General features: G+C 46.3%; 1 protein-coding gene across 1 annotated transcript in view; it reads right to left on the bottom strand.

Moving 5' to 3' along the window:
• NAV2 (neuron navigator 2) overlaps nucleotides 1-25,982 on the bottom strand; it is a 341,354-nt gene that overhangs the window by 185,899 nt on the left and 129,473 nt on the right. Inside the window, exons 4-6 of the mRNA XM_087821777.1 lie at nucleotides 14,532-14,604; nucleotides 4,646-4,904; nucleotides 846-914 (exon numbers count right to left, since the gene is read on the bottom strand). Coding sequence (XP_087677903.1) covers nucleotides 846-914; nucleotides 4,646-4,904; nucleotides 14,532-14,604 — 401 coding nt within the window. The remainder of the gene's footprint in view (nucleotides 1-845; nucleotides 915-4,645; nucleotides 4,905-14,531; nucleotides 14,605-25,982) is intronic.

Genomic DNA, 25,982 nt, shown 5'->3' with positions numbered 1-25,982 from the left:
TTGCATAGCTTACCCAAACTTCATGAATTTCAGTTTCCTCACCTATAAACTGGGGATAATAACATGACCTACTATAAGAAGACTGATGTGAGGATTAACTAAGATCGTGTGTTCAAATCGTCTATTATAGATAAGCGTTAAAGAAACAGGCATTCAAGAAATGTTAGGTGCTGATACCTTTAAAATAACACTAGATAGAACGAGGTCACTGGCATGTCCCATACCCTAGAATGGCTCCTCACAGGATGCAGCAAGAGGACTAGTTAGTGAGCAAGCCCCACTTTTTTTTATTTCAGGAGACTGAGGAGTTCCCTCCATGGTACACAGGGCACCCCGAAACAAAAATGAGATACAGCTGTCTTACTGCTTTGTCTCCTCTGACCAGTTGGAGTCATGCTTCAGGTCTTTGTAACTCAAGAGAAAACCAATCCATGTTAGTAATTTTAACAACAACAGAAAGTACAACACATAAATAAGATGCAGGTGAGGTGGGATCAGGGTCAGGACAGAGCAGGGAGCCAAACATCATAAAACCACTATGAAAAACACCTAGACACTCAGCTCTCCCTAAGTCAGAATGGATTTTGAGGACCAAGCAATCAAAGCGCAAATCAATGAAATGCAGAAACATTATGTACACCTCAACCTCACTTACTTGCACTCTGCCACCCCCCAACAACCCCATGCCCACTCTCAAAACTCTCCAACATTAGCCAAAGCATGTTTGGTTTTCTCGAACTGCAAACATGAAATGGGGAGAGAAATCAAAAGGAAACATAGCAGGAACAAAGGGAATAGTGGGTTGGGTTGAAACCATGCTTTGCAGGACACAGAGGAAGTCTAACCTAGAGATCTTTTTCTGACCCAGAGTGAAGCGGATGATTTTGCTTTGAGATGAGTCCTTGGATGATGCACTGCATGATGGGAAAAGAAAAAATTTGAAGAGCTGAGTGAGGGGAGAGAAGATATATTAGACACACAAATAAAGAGCGGAGTCTTATGATAATGAAATGCTCCTGGGTTTCCATCTGCCCACCTTTCCCGCAATATGCAGCTTTCTTTCTAGGTCTAACTTTTCCGATTTGATGTAAAGAAACTTCCAATGTGAAGAAACTGCTGTCAAAATTACTCAAAAACTTTTGAGGTTCTCTTTATTTTTTTCCCTCTTTTAAACACCAAATATCTTTTGTTGCTACTAGTCACTCTAAAGCTTTTTCCCCACAATAAAACACTAAGGCAAGGGATCCCTGACAGGTAAAGAAAACTTTGCACCTTTCTAAAGTACGCAGATGCTTCCACTTCATGTGCTTGTTCTACCAGGGTGCTTTTCTGATGAATGACCTCAATGTTCCATAAAGTGGGCCCCAAAAAGGGTACAGATGTTTGCAAATTTTGCTGGTCTTGGAAACTTTTACTCTCAGTGGTAAAAATGATCATTCGGAGTATTCTGAATACACTAAGTTTGGGGCTTTGGATCATATATTTGCAATTTTTTGGATTTCCCCTAAATGGCTGAATACCGACAATGTGTAAGGTAGATACAGATGGAGAGGGAAGCGAGTCTTGGGGTGCTCGGCTCCCCTTCTGGACTCTAGACTGGAGAGGAGATTCAAGAGGTAGAACGGCGATCGCGTTCTCCGCCACCGCGTAGATTAGTGACAAGAGCTTCGGTAACGAGGGAAAAGGGAGCCTCCACTTGGGGAGCGTGACAATGGACCTGAGCCAGCGAGGGAACTTTACTTTTTAAAAAATCTATAGCCAGAGGGCCAGCATGGACTATCATGTCCCTAGAACTGGAAAATAAGATTAGCCTCTGGATGTAAAAAGAGAAAGTATCAGTAGATAACGGATGAAACCAGTTATCTGCAGAAGTCACCCGATCTGGCCCAGATAAAGGATGAGTGAGAATGGACAGTAACTCCAAAGACCAGTCCCTGTCCCCACCACGATGGCAGGAGCCACTCTGGAATAAATGAATATAAAAACCTGGCTTTGGTGAGCTTGGCTCATCTTTAGGTAAAGGATTTATTAATAGTAGGATGTTTTTTCTTACTGGGAGGGGGGTGACCTGACTGGAACATCTGGTTCTTTTAAGAAAATAAACGCCTACTGTGGAAACGGCTGCCTCGAGCAGCCCAGCTCAGTGGCACAAGCCCAGTGCTTCTCCACACGTGTGCCCTGGAACCCGAGGCAGCGAGATGCTCTATAAAAGTTCTGTGGCCACATCTGAGGAACGTTTTCTATGCCCCTCTTCTGAGGATTCACGGAACACACGTGCTCCTCTCCCCGGCTGCCTCATCTCAGTAAATGCCATTTCCCTCGCTGCTCAAGCCCGAGCTCTAGGCTTTGCTCCCTCACTCCAGGCAGTCAGTCTCTCTGTTGTCCTGTTGGCTCAGCCTCTAAAATATTCCGAGTTGATCCATCTCTACAGCTGCTCCACCACCTTGGCCCCAGCTGCTATCACCCAGAGAACCACAGAAACTGCAGCCCCGGGTCCTCCCTCCTGTGCTCACTCTCCTCAGTCGTACTCTCCAGAGGGAAGCAAAGGCGACTTTTTAAACACTGTGAATCAAATCAAGTCTCTCTCCTGCTCAAGACTCTCCAATGGCTTCCTGCCACCTTTAGAATGAAATATGAACCTTTTGCCCAGCTTAGCCAGCACTCTGTGACCTGTCCTCAGGGCCATCGCACTGCTCAAGTCCAGGGGCCACCTGTCACACTGCCCTCCATATAAATGGTGGCAGCCCTCTCTGCATACCAGCCACCTTTAACTCCCCACCTCCCCTCGCCCACTGAGCTCCAGCCACACCAGCCTCCTCTCTGCTCCTCCAACCTGCCGTGCTTCTCCTCTCACGGGCCTTCGCGCCAGCTGCTCCTCTGCCTGCTCTAGTCCACACCTGACTTCTGCGTGGCTCACTCCTTGTCAGTCATATTTCAACTTCGGTGTCGCGTCTCCAACGAGACCCTCCTACCAACCCAACCTAAGGGTCAACCCAACCCCTCTGAATCCCATCATCTTGTCACATCACTGTCTGAGACTTCTCTTCGCTGTTTACTAGCCTGCTTCCTCCAACAGAATGTAGAGAGCAGGTACCCTGGCCGGCTCCTGCACCCTTGACCTCCCCGAGTGCCTAGGGCAGTGGCAGGCACACAGAAGCCCTTCAAACGCTAACTAAATAAACTTGTGTTGGCAGATTCAAGGATCTGAGAACTTCAGTAACTGTTATAACAACTTAACCCAGATTATTTCCCCAACTTCTTCCCTCACAGGATGCTTCCCCTGGCAAGTTATCACCCGGGGAATGAGCACTGTGCAGAATCAGTGTGGGAAGTGATGTCCTGATCACTCACCCATCCAGCTTGGATAGGCTACGTCTGATCAGAGAGTGGCTCTTCAGGGCGGGGGTGCAGAGGCTAGCTGCCTGGCTGGCTGTTCCTCATTGCGAGTCCAGGCATCTCTGCTAGCCCACAAATTTCCATAATGTGAACTGGATACAATTAGATAATTCATTAGGGATCTGATTTACATCACATCCATCACTGCTGGTTTTAACAGCATCACAACTGGGAAACAGCACTTCTCATGGGGATATAAAATCTTCTATAAGGTACCTGCTTTGTTTGAACTGCTTTGTGCTCTGCCAACTACAATGGACTGCTAAGGATATGAAGGTATATGAGAAGCCGTGTGCTTATTAATGCTGGTGCTGCGGGGATGGAAGAAAAAAGCCATTGCTCTTCAGCCCATATTAAATGAAACCAAGCAGTGAGTTTGATAAGTGACATTGAAGTTTGATAGCTAAAGCTTTACAGCTGAAAAACAACAATTATTGGGGACTTTTCTCAAACTTTAGTATGAGTCAAAAACTTTCTAATTCCTAATCTCCTACTTATTTTTTGGCCATTAAAGCAAATGCTTTACAAGGTGATCTTCTGCAGAGTTGTTTAGGAGTGCACCCATTCCCACTGTAACACAGGAGATGGGGACTACCCTGGCCCTTTGCTTACACATCCTTCTATGGGGAGGCCCACTGGCAAGCGTCAGTCCCTCTGGGGACACCAACAAAATCTAGGCCTAGTCCTGCAGAGTGGAGGGCCACAGCCGACATGTCCACCAACACTCCACAGTCAACAAAACTCAGCATATTTAGTGGGATGCTGGCCTTCTCCAGGAAAGTGGCTGCTTGCTAAGGACCACTTGCTAGCTTTCTTCTTTGTTCCTGTCATTTCTCTTCTGGCAAAGCAGAGCAATCTGCTGGAGGACAACTATGGCCCCCGGTAAGTAAATTTACTCACACATATAACACTGAACACCCAGCTTGCAGGCAAACATGCAAAAGAAGTTTGAAGTCTATTTTAGGGACTGTTTACTGCACACAAGCGAGTGTATCATAAGCCAGAGTTAAGGCAGGAGCAGCCAATTAGCTCTGGCTGCTGGCGATTCTGACTTAAAAAAGTACGTATCACCGCCAGGCACAGGAGGCTGCCTGCATTTCAAGGTCATGCTAATTCCCCACTAACTATCAGTAGTTCTCAGCACAGAAGAGGCTCGAATAAACACCACATTCAATATAGGCTAGAACTCGGATGGTGTGAAGGAGGACCCCGGAAAAAACAGAATTATCAGTTGGCAAGAAGCCCCCACCTGGACTGCATTTCGGCTTGTGCTTTTGACTGCTGATGTGGTGCTGGCTGGTGAGGCTGGCACAGGGCTTGGGGAGTGGCTGGCACCTGTTGCTGAGGAGTGCCAGCCTGGCACTGGAAGGGGGCCCCGGCCACCTGGGACACGGCCGGCGGCAGTGGCGAGGAGAGGTGCTGCTTCTGGGGCTGCTGCTGCTGCTGCTTGTACCGGGAGAGGCTGAAGAAGAGGCCTAGAATGGCCTTGAGGTTCCCATTCCTGATTTCTGCGAGACAACAGAGAGTGGTTAGAGGCGCAGTCCTTTCTTGCTCCAGTTCAATGGGCTGCTTCAGCCCTCACATGCACTGCATTCCTCTAGGATATGACAGATTTCCTGAACACTTGTGTAATTGGCATCGCAGTCAATGAAAACCAGGCCTAAACCACAGAGAAATTAGGCTATTCTCCCTGCTGGGATTAGAGTGGATACACGAGGCAAGTTGCAACTGGATGTCTGCGAGTGCCAGGCGGAAACTCTCAGTAGGGGCAGAACCAAAAAGGTAAGAGTCCCAAGCAAGACCATGCTTGTTCCAGGGGCCGGGCAATGATCCGGGCACAGAGGAGCTCTCCAGCACCGGGGAAAACACACTGGTCTTCGCGGGGCTCTGCCAAGTCCGCATTCTGTGCTACGAGCCACCTGGAGTGTACCAAGTAGCTGCTGTCCCATTCCCAAGTCCTCGCACTGCTTTCCCTGGTCACCGTGCCCTCCGACACTTGGCTCTGGGTCTCTCCTGTCTGTTGAATAAACAACTTCAAATTGAGATAGGCTAGAGGACTTGCTTCTAGAAAGAACTTACACAAAAATTCTCCTAGATTAAAAGAAATTAGAGCAGAGTAGAGATAAGAAAATTTTTATTCCAGATGGAGTTTTTCAGGTGTTAAAATGCATTTGCCTCAAGACACGCATAAAGAGCTGCAGAGAAGGAATACAGTATTTATTCACAGGCAGAGGCTGTGGATGCGAGGGTGTTTCTCCCAGGGCAATCCCTTCTTGTGTGCTGGGCTTTTAACACCAGATCCAATAGCCAGGCTCTAAACTGACCCTGAGGGTGAAGCAACAGGGCCAACCAGCATGAGACACACAGATGGAGGAACTTTGGGGGCTCCCTCTGTGTTACTTAGACCCTAAGCTGAGGGAGTGAGGTTGGAAGAAGGGAAGCCTCATCTGTGTGGGTAACACGCCCCCCTCCCTAGGTTAGCCCAGGCTGGGGAAGAGGCTGTTGATAAAGGAACAAAAGTTTCCTCCCAGGACCAGTTGAAGGGCAGAGGGTGTGAATGGGGTCCTTTTAGACACACGCCCCATTCCTTGCAAGCCTGCCAGTGCCCAGGGTGTGAGCTGCTGATTAGACCAGGCTGTTACCTCTTGTTGCAGTAGACCCCTTTCCAAGCTCTGTAGAAACTGAAAATACAAACTCCTAGAATTCAGCCTTCACTCTCTACTTTGGGAGCTAGCAGGTTCTGAGGGTGGGACAAAACTCACAGGAGCAGAACTTCTGGAAAACCTCAGCCATGAATTCCAGTCTGTATTTTACCACTTACTAGCTGTGCAACCCTGGGCAAGTCACTTAATCTCTCTGGGCCTCAATGGCAACATTGACGCAGCCGGCCTATGACACAAGGTTGTTCTGCAGAACACATGAGAGCGTATGTGTGGAAAGCTCACTGTAAACAGTGAAATCCTTCACTCATCTTGGATATGATGTCATGGTGTTAACCCTAAAATCCTGTATGAGATTCCCACATAGTTCCAGTTTCATGCCTTAACAATGAGGATTTTTATTATGGTGACTTTATAATTTATCATAATACCTGGGAGAGTGAAGGTGGGGTGCTCTTAATTACACCAGGATGACAAGTGTAAGCTAGACTGACCTGGACAAATCAGGATGCTTATAAGCCACTGTCTGCACTGCAGGGAGCAGAGAAAGTTCCAAGGAGGTGGCCAAGCCCCCCAGTTTCTTTGGATAGTTCAACTTTAACCCTTCAGCTCTGCTTCCTGCTCCATCCTCAGGAAACCAAAGGAGAGTCACACACCTATGGTTGGTTCTAGTTCTGGTTCTAAATGTTCCTACGAGGCCTCAGGGCCACGGAATGGGAGGCTGGGGCAGGACAGTGCACTTGACTCATTTGACTCCTGGGAAAACGGAGGGGGAGTGACACACTCGTGGGTGCCTAGCTGGACAGAGATGGGGATTAGGGACAGAACCACAATGAGTCAATCAAGAGCTGGCATGGAATCTGGGAAACCAGACAATTTCTCCTCAAAATTAAATTCACTGGAGGGAGAAAGTAGAGCTAATCATGGAATAAATGAAATCTATGTAAGACTTTCAGTGCCTTTTATAACTGCTGTCGGATTATATACAACTTATTTATAATAATTACTAATTAGCATGTACCAGGTTAAGCTCTTTCCGTAAATAATCTCATTCAATCCCTACAACTTGGGAAGTGAGTATTATCACCCCTCTCTTACTTAAGGGGAAGCAGAGGCTCAGGAAGGTTTTATGACCTCCCAAGGTAATAAATGCTGGAGTTGGGGTCTGAATCTTGGTTTCTCTGGCTCGACGCCTGGTCTCCTAACACTGTATAACTTGGCTTGCTTTATAGTCATCATGTGTGCTGAGTTTAAAGGCACAGCAGATAATGTTTTATTAAGCTAGCTGGTGGTCATCTAAGTATTCCTCATTCTTCTTCTACAAGAATTCTTAAATTATGGCATGTGTCAAACATTCCATAATACATTTTTTAAATCATGCAAGCAAATCAAAGAAGGGAGGACTTGCAAATCAGTATATCCAAGGGCTCAGAGGCTGTTCACTGCAATAGGCTGGCATGTCCACGCCAGCCTTCTTATAACCTACCAGCCCAACCCAGGACAGGCCAGAGCCCAACCTAGTCAGCAGCCTAGGCCGCCTGCTGTGGCTGTTAAGTCACTTGTTATTCATAACAATTTGCCCAATTATTCCCTAAAACATCTTTTCACTTGTCAGAGAGCACAGTGCTCCCATAAGCACACTTTTTCCAAGGAGGCAACACTGATTTTAGGAGCCAGAAAGACCTAGGTTCAAATCCCCACAGTCCTTCATTTATAGACTTTGAGTATTTACAAGATTCAACTCTGAGCCTCCATTTTCATCTTTAAAATGGGCAGATGCGTGCTGCCCCTTTCCCACTGGGTTGTTATGAGAATTAAGTGAAGATTGAATGAGAAAATGCAGGCAAAGCATCCAGGACACTGCCTGGCTCAGTGTTTCCCTCTTTGGCTCAGAAAACAGAGTCACTGTACCTGTGGCCTCCTGAGAACTCAACACAGGGCTCTTTGCCTAAAGGAAGCTGGGCCGCTGTCCATCTCCCTGCACATCCCCCTGTGCTAGTCACAGGGGGAAGAAAAAGGTTGGCCATAAATAATCTCATATTAGAGGAAACTCAGCTTCTTTCTATTTTTTTAAACAGTTTTTTTTTTTTTATTGAGGTATAATTCGCATCTATAAAATTAAATGTACAATGATTTTTAGTAAATTTAGTAACATTCAAGTTTTAAAATATATCCATTACCCTGAAAAGAGTCCTCGTGCTCATACAAATTCAATTCCCAGGCAACTTCTAATCTGGCTGGTTTGCCTTTACTGGACATTTCATATCAATGGAATCATATGAAACATAGTCCTTTACAACTGGCGTCTTTCACTAAGCATGATGTATTTAAGGTCTATCCATGTTAGAGCATTTATCATTAGTTTCTTTATATTGCTGAGTATTATCCCATTATATGGATATATCACATTTTGTTTATCCATTCCCCAGTTGGTGGGTATTTGGACTGTTTCATTTTCTTTTCAGAACACAAAAATCAAGAGTGGTGAAGGCTCTGTTTGGGGTTGAAAGCCACCCAGTTTATGCTATGGGTGGTCATTAACAAATAGTATCCAAAATAGCTGGGACTGTATTCTTTCCATATTTCTAAATGTCATCTGTCTGTGTTTCAGGCCCGGTACACCAGCTCCACAGGCATTCTAAAAACAAAACGTCCTTTTGCCAGCCCACAAAAATGTTTCCCTTATGACATTTCCCAAGGCCTTGGAAAAAGAGTATCGTTCTGTATCTGATCAACTATCCTCACCCTCTTGCTATCTAGGGAAGGAAAATAACATAGATCTAGAGAGTAGATTTGTCCAAGGAGACACTGGCTAGCTGGCGTCTAAACCAACAGGAATCCTGCTCTCCTCTCTCTTCTTGTGGCGGCCCCATGTAAACAGAAGAACAAAGTACACAGCCATATTCCAATTTCCATCAGAATTCAGTATTGCCTTAACTCTCAGTTTCTTTGGGTTCTGACTGATCTCTTTGTTCCCATTAGCTGGTACTAATCTGCATAGATGTTATAGGGAATGTGGGCACAAAGGGTAGAATAAATAGAGTTATTTTCTTTCCACATTATTTAAAGAGAAACCACAGGCCTGGTTTACAAAGGCACAGGGTTGGAATAATCTAACACAAAGAAACCTGCTTTGTAGGAAGGAAGGGATTTGGAGCCAAAGGGAGGATTGCCTCCGACCACAGAGTTGCAGGATCCCTCTTCAATCGCCTTAAGCCACGGTGGGTGGTGCAGGGCTTGCCCAACTGATTCGGGACTAGCCTGCAAGGCATTACTCCTCCAGCTGAGCCTTCTCCGTGACCTACATTCGCCAAGTAACTTTCCACCTGACTCTTGCAGCCCTTCTGTGACTGCTCGCCAAGCTCTCAATGCCTACCCACAGGGGAGTGGCTTGAGGAGATGGGAGCAGTCTACGGAGCCCCTTCTGCTGAGGGCAGAAATGGTCCCACACACACTGCCAAACTCAGGTGATATGGGTACGAGGAAACGGAAATGTTCCACCTGTTGCTTTTACAGGAAAGGTCCAGAAAGACCTCCTGCTTTCTGGATCAGGATGAAAGGAGAAGCAAGCTCAGCATCTAGGTCTCTGGACATCAGAGCAGAAAACCCAGATCTGAGCTCATCCACTCAGCAACTGATTTCACTTCAAAAGTGTATACTCCTTCCTGGAGGCATCTGGAAGGATCTTCCTGCCTCTGTTTCTCTAATCTGCAAGACTGATAAAGAGCTAGTTCTTTGTCCCCATTATATAACCTACGCCTCATCTCCTGTCTACATTTCCCTTCACCTTCCTTTTGCCTGGTGAATGCCTATGCCTCCTATAAAACCCGGGGGAAACATCACTGCCTCTCTGAAGCCCCCCCTGACTGCCTCAGGCACAGCTGATGACTGTCATTCTTTGGGCACTACTGGACCCTGTACATACCATTAGCACAGCTCTCTTATTAATTGGAATTAAGGCTAGTTGACTCTGTGCACCCAGTGCCTAGCGCTGTGCCTGACATACAGAATGGGCCCGACAAACATTTAGTGAACTACATGGGATAAGCCAGAGCTCTGGACCTCTGCTTCTCCAGTACAGGAAGATGGGCCCAGGGCCAGGTGTTCTCAAACTCCCAGGGATAAAGGGCTCACTTCCTCTCAGGAACAGGTTTACAGATGGTCATGACAGGTGGCGTGTGGGCTGGGGAGGGGTTGAAGGGATCTTGAAGATCACCCAGGGCTGGGTGAGGCCCAAGCTCACAGGACTCTGGCAAGTCCCCAAGAGCAATCGGGCGGGTGTAACCTTTGGGAGCACCGAGGGGGCAAGGAAGCCTAGTCAAGGGGACATGCCTCACACCGGCAGGATCTCCACAGGGCTCACGTGGGCCGGTACCTCTGCCCGCAGGCGTCTGCTGTCTGTGGCCTGGAACAAAGGCTCTCTGTGGCTCCCTAACAGGCAGGTCGGGGCAGGACCCGAGCTGCTGAAACGCTCCAAGGACAGGTGCATACACCTCCTGGGTCCGAAACCAGCTTTAGTCACTGGGAAAGGGTGGGGACGTACGCACGGGGCTTTCCAACTGCTCATGTTATTTTTCACCAGAAAGAGCCTCAAGGCACTCAATTGTCTTCAAAAGGAAAATGAAAGCATTAAAACTACATTATTCCTTTAAACACTATCATGCTTTCTAGTGGTCAAGCAGGTGGTTAGAAGTGTAGACAACAGTGAGTCGTAGGAAACACCAGGCCTTCGAATCAGCAGACTGAGAAGCTTGTCCATGGCTGACCTGTGGGCCTCCCTTTCCCACGTGGAACTTAACCTCTTTGGGCCTCAGTCTCCTCATCAGTATGACTGGGATAACATGAATACTGACCTCGTAAGGTTGCTGGGGGATCAAATAAGATGTAAAATGTTATGGCACTTAGCTCAGTGACAGGCACTGGGTGAGTTCTCAATAAGTGGCTTCTGTTCCTGCGATTTAACAATATGTCAAGTGAGATTCCTGGAACCCTGAAACTGTGAATAAGGCCCACGGGAGGACAGAAGGCTCTAAGTACCTTTGCTTTCTTCCCTTTTTTTTTTTTTTTTAAACGTATCTATTGATTTCAGAGAAAGGAAGGGAGAGGGAGAGAGGGAGAGAAACATCAATGATGAGAGAGTCATTGATCAGGTGCCTCCTGCACGCCCCCGACTAGGATGGAGCCCACAGCCCGGGCATGTGCCTGGACCGGGAATCGAACCGTGATCTCCTGGATCCTAGGTTGATGCTCAACTGTTGAGCTACGCCCAGCTGGGCAGTACCCTTGCTTTCCAAGGTCAAGGACTTGACAAAGGTTGGGGCGATTCACCACCCCTTAAAGACTGTACAGCTCAGAATCAGTCTTACCACCAAACACCACCACCATCATCCCTCACTTCCCAAAAAGTTAATGTAAGCAGATCTAGATGGGAGAATGTCTGTCATCGAGGGTATGGGAGAGTGATAGTGTTTGAAGACCACAGAGAGGATATTTCCTCCCTCACCAAGAAGCAAGAAGGCAGGGTCCCTGCACTCTGTGCAGTCAAAGGCAAGGAGGCTCTAAAAGAATCACTCCAAGTGGGGGTGCTGGCCTTCCGGTCCCCAGCTGGACACCTTCTTAGCAGAGACTTGGCAAACCTGCCTCTTGGCCACCTGAAATGAGGGGAAAGAGCTGAAGAGAGACCATACGGTAGGGGACTTCCAGGCGGCCTGTTCTATCTACTGCAAGTGGAAGGTGGAGCCTGCATACTCCTGCTGGTTCTATGGTGGATGATGGAAGGATCATGAGACCGAGCTCTACAGTCCTACCAGGACCACTTTAGCCTGGGGACAAAGGGCAGCCTGAGTCAGGGGGATGGGACATGAATGCTACCAGCTGGAAATGAGCAGCAAGAGCTGTTCAAATCTCACTACCAAGGCCCTGGGAGCAGCATGGGAGTGAGTCCCTGGTCAGTAGGGTGTGAGAGACTCCCACCCGGGGACAGGTCAATTACCCGAGAGGAGGACAGCAACTTCACCACCAGCCCAACTCTGCTGCTCTGTACTGCCCCAGTCCTGGAGGCGCGGGCACAGGAGTGAGGGCAGGGAAAGGAAGCCATGTCATCATGCCCCATCCCCTTCCCCCTCCAAAGTCACCTGCACTGGGAGGGAGGGGGAAAGAGCTACGAGTAAAATTTGAGATTGAAGTTTAAAAATGAACAAGACTGAGTCATAAGTACTGACGTAAAACTGTCCCAATAACGAGTGTGACTGAAGAGTTACAGATTCAGCCAAGACATCATCGAGTCTGGATTCAGCAGGAAAGATGGGGGATCAACATAGAACAGTGGGGAGCAGTTACTGAAATATAAACCCAATAACTGATACCTCAACACACTGCTTATAAGTATGCATCTCTATGCCCAGACTCACGGGGCTACAGTCCAACACTGGCAAGGGGAGGAGGGCCGAGTGTCTCCGCATGACGTGCTTCCTTGGGCTGCACAACACCTATGAGGCTGTGGTCCAGCTAACAGAGTTCTCAGCCTTTTCTGCTCTCTTCCACCTCTGCATGGCATGCCTTGATTTTATCCAACTGCCCCAAAAGACACCATGAACAGGAACTCTGAAATCACGCAGACCTGGGTTCAAATCCTAACTCTGCCACTCACTAGCTATAGGCTTTAGGGATGTCACTCACAACCTTTTTAAACCAAAGTATTCTCATCTGTAAATTCAGCTCATTATAAATCCCAACTTCAGTTGTGAGAGCTGGAGCTGATGCACATAAAAGCCTTAAAAGCGCAGTTGGTATAATTTATTCAACAAGTATTTATTGAGTAGATTCTCTGTGCCTTAAGGTACAGAGAGGATGAGGCAGGTGGGGAGTGTGTGCATGTGTGCATGCGTGCGTGTGTGTGTGTGTGTGTGTGTGTAGATGGACAAGGCAGAATGCAGGGCAATGAGTAGATAGATGGCAGAGTGGCCAGGGGTCCACATCCCAAAGAGCCTTTTCTGCTGAGCTAGACTATAAAAGTCCTTGCTGATACTCTGCCAAGCGGTCCAATCACTTCCAAAAACGGGGAGGAGCGTGTGCCTGCCACCTACAGGCCAGCACAAGAACTCTCCACCAGGAAGAACTAGGTTCCTCAGAATGGGAATTTGCATGTCCCTACCTTCCCATGGATACCACCATTCAGTCATCCCATGCCCCAGCTATGTGTAGGCCACTGGGATCTCGACCCAGCGGAGGAGGGGGGCAAGGGAACCCACCAAGGACCCTCCTCTCAGAGCTGGGAATAGGGCAAACTACCCAACAGCTGCTTCAGAGACCTCTGGAAGCAGTGTGACCAGTCCTGACCTGGGACAGGCCAGGCACATCTGAGTTCCCACAGTGGAGGGGAATTCCAACAGTCCCACTCAGAAACACGACACACCCACAAGGCACCAGCAGTGGCCACCCCCGCCCCCAACACTGGAGGATACTGCAGTTCAGAAACTCAGCCAGGAAAAGCAAGCTTTCACTGCAGAGCAGAGCAGAGGCAAGAAACAGGCCCTAAACAGAATCCAGCACTTCTGCAAACTTACCTGCTCCACTGGGCTGCTTCCTTCCTCACTGCTCCTCTCCTCCCCACCCTGACCACTGGAGCAGATGCAAACGGGCATGTTTTCAAAACCCAACCTTGCTAGGGAAAAGCGGTGTCATCTGAAGCCCAGACTGCTTTACCTGTCCTGGGAAAAGTGGAGGCAGGTGCAGCCTAATGAGTTTGGGAGGATGCCGGGGCCTATGGCAGCTCTGGAGCTGGCAGCTGCTTGTGTTTACAAACAGGAGAGAGCCTGAACGTTTCCAGAGCAAGATGTTGCCCAAGGAGGCTGAGAATTCAGACCAGCCATCTCCAGACCAATACTTAATTGAACAGCAAACCACCAGCAAACACTAATGTGCTAATTAGCCACCAAATTTGAGTTAATTAAAAACTAATCAGGATGTCAAAATGTAGCATCTCATTAATACATCAAATGCTTTTATTTTTTTTAAGCTGGGAAAAGTACTGCTTCGTCTAATAAAAGTAAGAGATAAAGATTAGGCATTTCTCCCTGGGAACTGTACAGTTTAAATATGTTCTGTGGTTAAGTGTTCTCTCTCCCACAGATAAGGCCTGGCTTGATAATTAACCGAACTTCTCGTCAGGTGAATTAAATCAGCACTGTTTGCCTGAGCCTTTCTCAAAGAGCAGCAGCTGTCTCCACTGCTCTCTCTGTGTCTTGCAGACATGGCCAGCATGGCTGAATATGCATTCTTGGAGTGATTCTTTAGATTGTCAAAAAGTTGGCACCCTCAAGTCTAGACAAGCATTGAGATGCCTCCAAACCAGAAGGAAAACAAAACCAGAAGAGCCCACCAGCATCTCGTCTTAACTGCATGCGTGTTGTCAATAAGAAACAGGTGGGCATTTCTAATGAGGAAAAGGCAGCCTTGTGACAAGCGCTGACTCACCTTCTGCAGACAGCCCCTGAATGTTTATTCCCTTAGCTGCCAGGAAATTCAAGCAGGCATCTATGTTTTCAATCTAGGAGGAAAAAACAAAACAATATACACTCAATAAATGTTCAGCCTTCCCCAGAGCCATCCCTAATTAGAAACAAAATGCTATGTCAGACCGAGGGTTCAATGGGCTTTCGCTGAAGTTTTTGACAAGGAAAAACAGGACGTGAATGGATGCAGGTCAGCACTCTTCTCTGTCTGTACTTGCACGGGAAAAGGTTACCTAATATCCCGACTGCACAGAGCCAAAAGTCGAGGCCTTGGATTGCTCACGGCTGCCAAAAATAACCGGGGTGGAATTGGAGCTCTTATGTTGATCACTGTCACCAATGCAATCCTGAAAACTTGAACAGCTGCCAGAAAAACGGAGGTGGGGACTAGGTTAGCAGACCCACCCGTCTGCCAGCAGCTGGGAGAAATTTCTAGCCACCAGGGCAGCAGGCAGTCAAATGTACCAACAGCGAACGGGAGTTTCAGCAGGAATCTGGGTAGTGTTTACTCACAAAATTCTCAGGATGGCAGGCATTGCAGATGACCAGGGAGGGCTGTGACCTCGCTGAACCCCTCTGTCCTTTGTGTTTTCTGTGGCAAGAAGGGGCCCACCTGACAGACACTGGGAGGCCTCCCACCTTTGCCAGGGCTGATGCCACGGCCAAGGGTGAGCCAACGTCCAGCCCTCATAAAAGAACAATTAGGTTATCCCCAAAGGTCTGCTTTGACTTCAGTTGTCAGGGCTAATTACTTTTTGGTCTACAGGAAAATGTTCGGGCTTGATTAATGTCAATGGTGAGGATAAGTAAAAGAAATGGCCTTTGACGTGGCACAGGGATCTTTGAAATCACACCATTTACATTTCACAGTGGAGATCCCCCTCACCTCCACAACCACCCACTGCCCACCTGACCTCCCAGGCACCACCAACATTCTTATGAACTCAAACAAGTATTTAACCCATGGAATTTACTTTTAATTAATAAATGACTGTCTTTCCCAGTGTACATGTAACCATCCGCCTTGCCGTTCCCCGAGCAATATCCTGATAGCTTCTTCAAGCCGCAAAGAGTGAAGCGTCTACATGTTAAGAGCTCTAATTTGAGTAGAGTCTGCTCCAGTCTTCTAGAAGTCTTCCTGAAGGTCACATCCACCCTCCCTCTGATATCAGCATTTTCCGCCTCACCTCTCAGTCTTCGTATCTTCCAAATGTTTTAAATTAAGCTTGGGGATACCTGAATAAAACCACCCATTTTAGAAGACTCCATCAACCCTGAGTTTGAGGTTACTCCAGCCTTGCATTTTTTAGCTCAGGTTCCCATCTCCTTCCCAGCCTCCAGCTCACCTTCAAGGAAACATTTTCATCTCAAGGAAAAGGGGCAGGATGCAATTTCCTGCAAACTAAATAAATGCTGACGCTATGGGTCATGCCTGCCACTGCCGTGGAACGTCATTTCTGTAAAGAGGGAGGAAAAGTGAGGTTGCTTTTAACTCTCCTTTCTTCCCTCCAGCCCAGAATGACTGACAGTGACAACCAGGTGGAACCATCTTGGAGGGGAGGGTGGAAGGAGAAGAAAGGCAGAGCACAGCTGGAAGGTCCCTATGGAGGTGTTTGGAGCAATTTGCTTCTATTTGTAAGTATAATAAAAATTATACCTCTAAATGCTATTTTACCCTATTACAAACGCCCAATTTTGAGAAAATAACTACCAGTCCTTACTTATGCTATTGAACACAACAGTAATATACCAAAAGGACTGTTGCCTCCACAAAGAGGCACTGGTGTTTAAATTGTGGTAAAATTATAAAATTACTCTTCTCCCTCTTGTCTCCTCCTAAAATCCTATCCCACTTCTTGAATATATTATTTTGTGCACAGCTGATAAGCAAGGCTTTGGCAATTACGTTCCCATGGAAAAGAAGAAAAAGAAAAAGCTGACCACTCCCGCCCTGCTGGCTCAGTGGTTGAGAGTCCACCCATGAACCAGGAGGCCACGGTTCGAGTCCCAGTCAGGGCACGTGCCCAGGTTGCGGGCTTGATCCCTAGCAGGGGGCATGCAGGAGGCAGCCGATGGATGATTCTCATCATTGATGTTTCTCTCTCTCTCTCTCTCCCCCTCTCCCTTCTTCTCTCTGAAATTAAAAAAACACACATACATGTTTTTTAAATGCTGTTGTACTTGTTGCCATAGCGCTGGGACGGAGATCCTGGAGTTCACAGTATTAGCTGAAAGCCTAAAGGGGGGACCACAATGTGGCTCAGAGACCCTGGGAGCACAAAGACGCTGGATGAATGAACAGGTAGAGTTAGGGCTCGAACTGAGACCAAGATCACTTCCCAGGGCTTCCCTTTGTTTGGTGCCTTACGTGGCCTCCACCCCGTGCGGTCCACGGACACCCAAGAGAAAAAGGCTGCAATGAAGCCTTTCTCCCAGTCTCAGCCAGGATCTCCATCCCAAAGTTGAATAGTTTCTCCACAGTCTCTGAACTTTAGACCTGGCAGGGCAACCAACTCCCACGGACTGGGTGGGTATTTGTAGCCTTTGTCTCTTACATCCAGACGTAGATCTCCTCCCAAGACAGGCAGAGAGCAAGGAAAGCCAAAACAAATGCCAAACAACTGGAGAAAGAAGGGAGGACAGAAGCAAATGGAAAACTTCACATTTCAATCATGATTAAGGCCGGACGGGGTCTCACGATAACGCAAAATATGCAAACCTCGGAAGTGCCGCTGTATAGCTCCTCGGTAGCCTGGAGACTGATCAAATACCATCTGCTGTGGCAGTTGTCATGGCAGCATTTTTCCCTGAATACCAGTGAAGCTGAGTGCAAAGCACATGGAAATGACGGATGCAAATGAAGACCGGCTCTGCCGGCGCCGCGGCAGCCCAGCGGAGGCCAGGGCTCCGCACGCTGAGTAAACGCGGCGCCAGTTTTTACACGTTGAGAGCGTCCAACCCGGGCTTCCCTTGGAGACCTCCGTCCTGGGAGGGGAGGCAAACAGCTGCCGAGCTGAAGTCAGGCGTGGTCACAGCTATTTTTTTAAAAAAATCATGAAGTGCCTAAAACCTAGGCCATGGGAGGTCCAGGCCTGACAAGGAGGAGTGAGAATTTCTAAGTTCTGGGGCTGAAAGCACAGTGTAGCTTCTTCATGAGCCTCACAGATCAACTCAATTTCCTTCCAGATGTGTGTGAGCCCCGCATCTGATATTGCTCCTGGCCAACAAAAAAATATCACCATTCATCCATTCATTTAACCATTTCTTCACCCATGTTCACTGAGCACTGACTGGGTGTCAGACAATGTGCTGGGACTGGGTGGTAAATAAAACAGACGCAATCCCCACCTCATAGAACCTATGGTCTAACGCAGGGGAACTGACATTAAACAAATGGTGCTCAAATAACATCTGTCATGTACTGGAAGACTTGCCTGGGGCACAGGGGTCAGGTAAGAATTTCTTAAGGAAGAGATAGCAAGTGGGTCCACAGAGACCGGGCTTTTGTCTGTTCTGTTCACTGATGTAGTCCCAAGCACCCAAAATAGCATGGAACACGTCGTAGGTACTCAAGAATATTTGCTGACAGAAGGGGAATTTGAGCTGAGACTTTAGAGTTTTCTGGGAATCCAGAGTGGGAAGAAAGGAACGTACCCATCATAGGAAACCTAATGCTTGAAAGCTCCCAGGCAGCAGGCAATGTTCCACATTAGGGAACCAAAAGAAAGTAGAAATGGCTGGAGGCCAGTGGGCAAGAAAGAGCAAGGGAGATGACACTGAGCAAGAGCAGAGGGCTGGCCACGCAGGGCTGCACCCAGGAGCTGACACGGTGAAGGAGAGAAGGCAGGGGTCCTTCCAGTTGTTAGGGAAGTCTTGTCATGGCCCCATTACCATGGCAACAGCAGGGATGCCAGGGATGGCTTGAGCAGTGTCCTGGAGGTGGGGCTCCAGAGACATCTGGGCTGGGCACGGAGACAGGGAGGAATGGAAAGGGAATGTCAGCATCTGTGGTCACGTGTAATAGGAAGGCCTGTTTCATATCTAACCCTTCTGACACACCTTCCTCTGCCACTTTCCAAAAATAAATATAGAAAAGAAAAGAAGAAATCCAATCATGAAATCAAACCCTAAAGCAAAATGCACTTTGGGCAAAGCCCTCCTAAATGCCTGTGTTACCACTGTTGTCTGTCTCTTTCCTCTCCATTCCTAGGGGCCACCACCTGACACATGATTTGCCCAGCTTCATTTGTTTTATTTTTTATTTTTTGGTCTACCTATGTCAGTGTTGGGGTCCAGAATTATCTCAGGGTCACATGGCTCATGGGCCACAGCATGGTCCTAGAGCTGCACAACCCCATGGGACAGAGCTGCTGGGACCCAGACACCATAGCTGTAATCTCAGAAGGGAACCCCAGAATAAAGGAAATGTATGGTGGCATTTCAAATTCTCTAGGTGGGGGAATATTTGGTAGCATGCCCCCTTGTAAGCCCCACAGGCTGCTGCTGCCTGGCTGATGTTTAAAGCCATCTTTGTTCAGCAGTATGAGGGGTTCCATACCTTCTGTCCCAGCTTGGGCCATTCAAGCGTCAAAGCTTCCAGCAAGTCAGCTCAGGCTCTCCTGGTGGCTTTAAAACAGAAAGCTTAAGAATGTGGAACTCGGGCTGGATGGGGCTTAAGTCCCTCTCTCTGGTCTGTTTTTCTTGCTGCTTTAATGCCTTGCCCAGCTCCTTCAATTTGGCAATGTTATCCGCCTTATCTTTTATAGTATTTATAACTTCAGCTTTCCAACAATGTTGTCAAGAATTCCTTTCAAAAAAAAAAAAAACTTTGTAGGAGTCTCTCTGCTGTTACAGCAAATGGGTAAGTCCATATGGATACAAAAAATTCTCTCTACAAGAGCAAAAAAATTGGTAACAAGAATCTCAAATTCCCCCAGGGGTTATCTTTCCAACTGCCTAGAATATTCCATTTTCCTATTATTTTCTGACCTCAATGTTCCCCTTGAAGCAAAGAGAGAAACCTGGGAAGGAAGCTGGAACGAAAGGTACAAAAGTTAGCCCTTATTGTAGACTCATTCATTCTTTGAAAAATGACTCAGTGTTTAGTCTCTTGGGGGCCAGCTCTAGGGGAGGGGGAAACAGCAGTGACCAAGCAGTGTGGTCCTGTCATGGAACAGACAGCCTCCTGGGCAGGGTACACTGTAAGCAAGTATCACCCCACTAAACACAGCTCACAAACGTGATAGGGCCAACTTACACCTATCAGCTCACCTACTGACAAGCCTGACACTGACTCACTATGCTCTTTTTAGAAGGTCCTGGCTCTTTTTGAATCTTTGCCATATGTACATGCTGAAACCCATAAGCCACCACTAAGTCTTCAAGAAACAGCAGACTATAAAAGTAAAATAAAACAAAACATCAGATCCTTGATAGGCCCCAGAGTGCAGTGAGCCCTCAGTTTGGGAAATACCACTAGAATGGATCATTTCACCCACAGAACAAACACACATAAAGGAAGAGGGCAGGGGGGTAGTTTGTAGGCGAAGGCCAAGAGCTAGACGTGCTCACCAGCTTGGTGACCAATTCCCGCACAAGAGCCTGCGCAATTCAGCTCAGCCGACTGGCTAATGTCTGTAGCTTGTGGTTCTCCTGGGCTGCTCATGAGTACTCCACCCATGGATCGCAACCCTGCAATTCCAAGGATAGCACGTACGAAGTGCAAGACATGTGCTGGAAGCACTGATAACCAGGTAAGTGAAGCCAAGCGGGTGAATTTGAATGTTCAATATTCAACTCAAAATCCTGAAGGACTCTGCCCTCCCAGTGCGGTGATAGCTGGAATGAAGGTGATGGCTCTGCTATCCTCTGCCTGTATATGTCACCCCGTAGTGTTCATTTCTGCAGGAGGTGTAATTCAAAAATCGCCCTTCTATTCTCTAATTCCTGATGTTCTAGCAGTGAGCAGGTGATTATGATATGCCAGGCACAATTCTAGCACTTTCCACATACATTACCTCTATTTTTTTTTTTTATCTCAAAAGCTGTTGGCAGGTATGGCTAACAAGCTGGGCCCGAATTCTAGACCACTGGTGATCATTAATACATAATTTGGGAGATTTTGAAAGTAGTAAACAAAATACTTTACCCCAAGAAAATAGATTTGGCAAATAGTTTCATATTCTAAAATCTCTGACCAAAGCAAAGAGCTACATGCTAACCAATTAGAAATTATTCAAGATTTAAAATAATTAAGAATGCTTTAATATTAAAATAATTCTCAGCTCTGTTTACTGGCATAGTCGGGAAGTCAGAGGCATGGTCAAATCCACCGGAAGACAACAAGCTAGACAAGGAAGGTCTCTATTACAGGATATCCTGAGCTTCTTAAGGCTACACGATATCTAATGCACCTGTGAAGTAATAGTGACAATTTCTCACTTCTCATAGAATGTTAAGCTCTGTTACTATTTCCACCGTTGTCAAATATTCAGTTGAACCAGATAAAATTATGATTTTTGTGAGTAAAAAAAATGGCCAAATATTGGCCATTTCATACGGTTCTACATTAAAAAAATGGCCAAATATTGGCTATTTCATACAGTTCTACATATATATATATCAGTGTTAGGAAGACACCCCCCCCTCTCAAAGGCTAAAATTAAACTGCTGGGTGATTATAAAAATGGAGCATGTTAGAGCTATTCATAGACAAAGCATCAGTAAATTCTGAAACTCAGAGGAAAATCTCTGTAAGTCTCTCTCTAAGGAGTCTCACAAGCCTGATGATGACATATAGAAGGAAAGATCAAGTCAGGAGAAACACCCCACTGCCCTGGCCGAGTGACTCAGTTGGTTGGAGAGTCATCCTGTAACCAAAAGCTTGCAGGTTCAATCCCTGGTCGGGGTGCATATGGAAGTCAACCAGTAAATGTTTCTCTCTCTCTTTCTTTCTCTCTCTCTCTGATAATCAGTAAAAACATATCCTTGGGTGAGGATTTAAAAAAAAATTTAAAAAAAGAAACCCTCCCTCCGCAGGCTAACCTCTACAGGTCCTTTGCTTTAGCTTCAGCTAGGGGTTTCTTTTGCACAATCACCTTAGAGAAGCAGATGGGGCCCGGGGAAGGTTTAATTCCAAGTTGATTCATCTCAAAACCTCCACGAAAGGTAGCAGGTTACCCTTACAGCAGTGCAGGAAACCCGGGATGCATGCCTTTCTCCCCCTGCCTTCCTGCTCCGTCAGGGGAAAGTGTGAGGAAAAAGGTGAGATTTGGGTCTGGTTCTGCCACCCCATCCAACTCTACATGACTTCTACCACATTCATGCCAATGCGGGAATCCCTCTCACCCACCAAATCTACTCCACAGGAAAAGCCAACTCATGTCAAAGTGTTATCTTTGGCACTGTGATTAGGAAATTTTAATGGGGGAGAGGGAAATTAAGGATTTCACCAAGCCAGAGATAAAGTCTGGGCACCGTGGCTTTTTCAGGGCTTCCTGGCTATCTTTGGGCAAGGTACTTAACTCCCCTGAGCCTCGGTTTTCCTGTCAGTAAAAGGGGCATACGGATTCTCTTCTTGAAAGCCTTATAGAGGCCTCACAAGAAAAGAGTATTTGCACTCTTAAAAACATGAAGCACTGGACTAAATCATTTTCCATACATTCTTATTTCAGTTCATTTTCACCAGATGGGGAAATGGAGGAACAGAGTACCTTCCTAAAATTGCAGTTGTTAAATGGCAGAACTGGAATTTGAACACTTAATGGAAAACGTTTTAAAGCTGTAAACATGGGGAATTAACAACTAAAGAGCAAGAGCTTTGCTAATGCCAAAGAAGAGAAAAATAGCTGCCATTTGGTCACTTTCCCTGCCCTTGTCTTTCAGCAGTGTGACAAGGCAAGTAACCAGTCCATCCAAACCAAATCCAATCTTTACATTAGAAGACAAAGGACACTTCACAGAGGAAGGAGTCACTTCTCCCACATGCTTTTGGACATGTTTTGTGTAAGATATTTATGTTCTTTTACAGTGTTTTAATTCTTGAGGTGTCGGAGGTAATATTTAAAGCAATATAAACACTTGTAGGCATTATTTCAAAGGCAAAATGTTCCCAAAACATATCTTTCCAACCACCATGACAGCGTTAGGATTTCTAAGGAAGTTCATGATACTTATAAAAATACAATATTTTGGGGCTGAAAAACCTCAAATGTGTGCAAGGGGCAGGCAGGTAACAAATGACTAAAACAGGAAGGGTATAAGACAATAGGAAATGGTGGGGAGCATGAGAAATGCACCCCATCTACCTAAAGGGGCAGCTGCTACCCAGTTTTCACCAACTTTTGCCTGGGGAGTGACAACCCAGCATTACCAGATTATCAGATCTTTTCTTTAGAAAGCTGGAAGATCTATTTTTATGAGGGATATGGATTTTCATCTAACTATTGGCATCTGTTCAGTTTTTGTTTTGTTTTAAAAAGTCTTCTGGGACCTGAAAAGCTTGTTGGCCACCACTGTCAACCTTTTGCTTAAGTGAGCACACTGGCTCACACATTCATCTACTGACCAGTTTCCAACACGCAGGCGCCATAGGCTAACTGTGCCTTAACAAAGTGCAAACAGGAATCCGTTGCTAATTCTGGTTTCATGAAAAATAAAAAATAAAAAAACAAACGCACATACAGAAGATACCCCTTTGATGCTAGACTGAAATGTAAGAACTCCATGAAGACATATGCAGGGAGGTGGATCCCAGCATGAGGCCCAGATGGCTTAGATATTAAACCACAATCTACATGGTTGTAAATCACCATCCAATTTCTCTTTCAGCTCAAGAAGATTTGTAGCTATTTTTCCTCCTGCCCAACCTCACATTTGCTAAGTTCTTTAACCTTATTGAGCACATGTTGCCACTCACAACACCTCAGTCCCAAGGTAGGTGTGATGGGAATTTCTTCAGTAATATTCACCGAGCATCTACCAGGTGCCAGGCAGCATGGGCAGGTGGACCAATGTGAACCCACCCTCAGAGAAGTTAATGCCTAGTGGGATACAGGCAGTGCTAAGGATTATCACTTCGGTTTCTCAATGGAGGAAACCAAGGGTCACAGAGGCTAAGTGAGCTGGAAGAGGTAGAGAAGACAGATGCAAATTCTGAGACCACTACACATGCACAATTCAGATCCTACCAACTTAGAACTCACTATAGTTCTCAGACAAGAGGATGTCTAAAGCATCTTAACCTTTCCAAAAAAGCAACTGAACAGCTCATTCAAAATATTTAGTTAAATTTAAATAAACTCCTTAGTGATCTTGTTAAATTAAAAAATTTTAAACAACTTTGCAAACTAACGTAAGTTGAAATGCATGCTTACACATGCATATTTCAAAAGAGGCTTTTTTACTTGGCTCTAAGACAACATTGGCAAAATGTGGTCACCAGACCAGCAGCGTCAGCATCACTCAAGAGCTTGCTAAAAATGCAAATTCTCCAGCTCCTCCCCAGACGTACTGAATCAGGTGGGACCCAGCAACCTGTTCTCACAAGCTCTCCACACTAAAGGTGGAGAAGCATAGCCAGAGGAGGCTTTGCCAAACCAAACACTACTTCATTTATTACTGAAAATAATGTTATTTTGGTGTCTTTTCCATAAACCTTTGTGACTAAGTTAAAATATAAAATTGTGAGAAAAGAGACTGGATTTGAGAGAATTTCTTGGCTTAGGATGACTCAAGTTTCTTTAAAGCATTTAAAAAGTATATAGTGTATTTGACATTAAAATTTGATATGTACCATCACCTCTAATCTGTAGGAAGCTCTTGGGTAGTTGGAAGGTTAATTGTTTCACTCATTCATATAAGAAGCATTAGCTGAGCACTTCCATGTACCTAGCCCCAGGTGCTTGGAATATGGAAATTTTTATTGAACTAAAAGAGATTAAAAATCACTTATATATTACAAAAGTTGGATATTATTAAATAGTATATAAAATATGATAAACTCTCACAAAATTTGCTCAAATGTCATATTAATTGCAAGATAAATACACATTCTTAGGAAAGATAGTGCCTACTTGTGAGCTTACATTTGCATCAAAGAGGTCAGGAATCCCTGGCACTCACTTCTAACTACCAGATGAAATGGCACTTGCCACTCACCTGCGGGCTCAGTGGCCCACAATACAGGCCACGCTGGAAACTAAGCGCGGGCCTCTTCCTCCCGGCGCTGCCCTCCAACACCCTGCTCAGCACACATGTCAGAAGCTCCCTTCTGAAGGGTTCGAACGATGGAGACAAGCTGCAGTCAGCTCAGAACCCAAGGTCCTCACAGCAGCCAGGTGAGCCTCTGCTATCGACCCAAACAGCTTCCCATCTAATACAGTAAGAGTAACTTTGCTTGAACCCCAGAGCTATGAGTTTCCTACTGCTGCTGTAACAAAATGCCACAAACAGTTTTGGAGGCGAGAGGCCCAAAATCAGTTTCACCGGGCTGGCATCAGGAGTCGGCAGACCGCATCCATTTTGGAGGCTCCGGGGAATGTTTGCAGAGGCCACCTGCATCCTTGGCTTGCGGCTCTTTATCTTCAAAGCCAGCAGAAGAGCATTCTCCCAACCTCTCTTTTTCTGACTCTGCTTCCATAATCACATCTTCTCTCTTTGTGATCACATTGGGCCCACCTAGACAATCAAGGGCAATCTTCCCATTTCAAAATCCTTAATTACACCTTCAAAGTCTGTTATCATGTAAAGTACATTCACAGGTTCCTGCAGGGATTAGGAGGCAAACATCCTGGAGGTGGGAGTGCAGCTTACCCCACTGAATGCATATTTTCTGAGTATGAAAAAACCTTCTAATGCACAAGTCAGTAGTTAGTGTATATGTGCCTTGTAAGTGGGAAAGGGAACAGCCATGGGAAGGACACTCATCGTGAGTAAGGATGATGCCAGGCGCTTTTTACGCCATCTCCCTCCCATTCATCCCTCGAACAACCCTAGGAGGCAGCTTCCATTATCCCTAGCACGCATGCCCAGTGCGTGAGACCCAGATCTGGGTCCATGCTTATTTTTCATCCCAAATCTCCTCCCATGATACAATGAATCATCCCAAGGCTTTGCCCATACCCTATATGAGGGGGTAACAAATGTAATTTTTGTATCTCCACATCACAGTTGGCATTTTCCCGTTTTTCCATTGATTTCCTTATAGGTAGAGTAGCATAACAGTTAAGGGAATGGACTCTAGAGCCAGGCTTTCAGGGTTCAAACCCTGGCTTGTAACTTATTAGCTGTGTGACCTCAGGCAAGTTACTCAACCTATCTCTGTCTCAGTTTCCTCATCTGTGAAATGGGAATAATAATGGTTTCATAGAGACAAAGTCAGTTAATGCAGGTAAAATGTCTAAAACAATGCCCA

This window comes from Miniopterus natalensis, chromosome 11 (genome assembly GCF_054644295.1).
Source record: "Miniopterus natalensis isolate mMinNat1 chromosome 11, mMinNat1.hap1, whole genome shotgun sequence".
NCBI classification, from domain to species: Eukaryota; Metazoa; Chordata; class Mammalia; order Chiroptera; family Miniopteridae; genus Miniopterus; species Miniopterus natalensis.
Note: the sequence above shows the minus strand (reverse complement) of the source record. Positions and strands in the feature narration are given on the sequence as shown.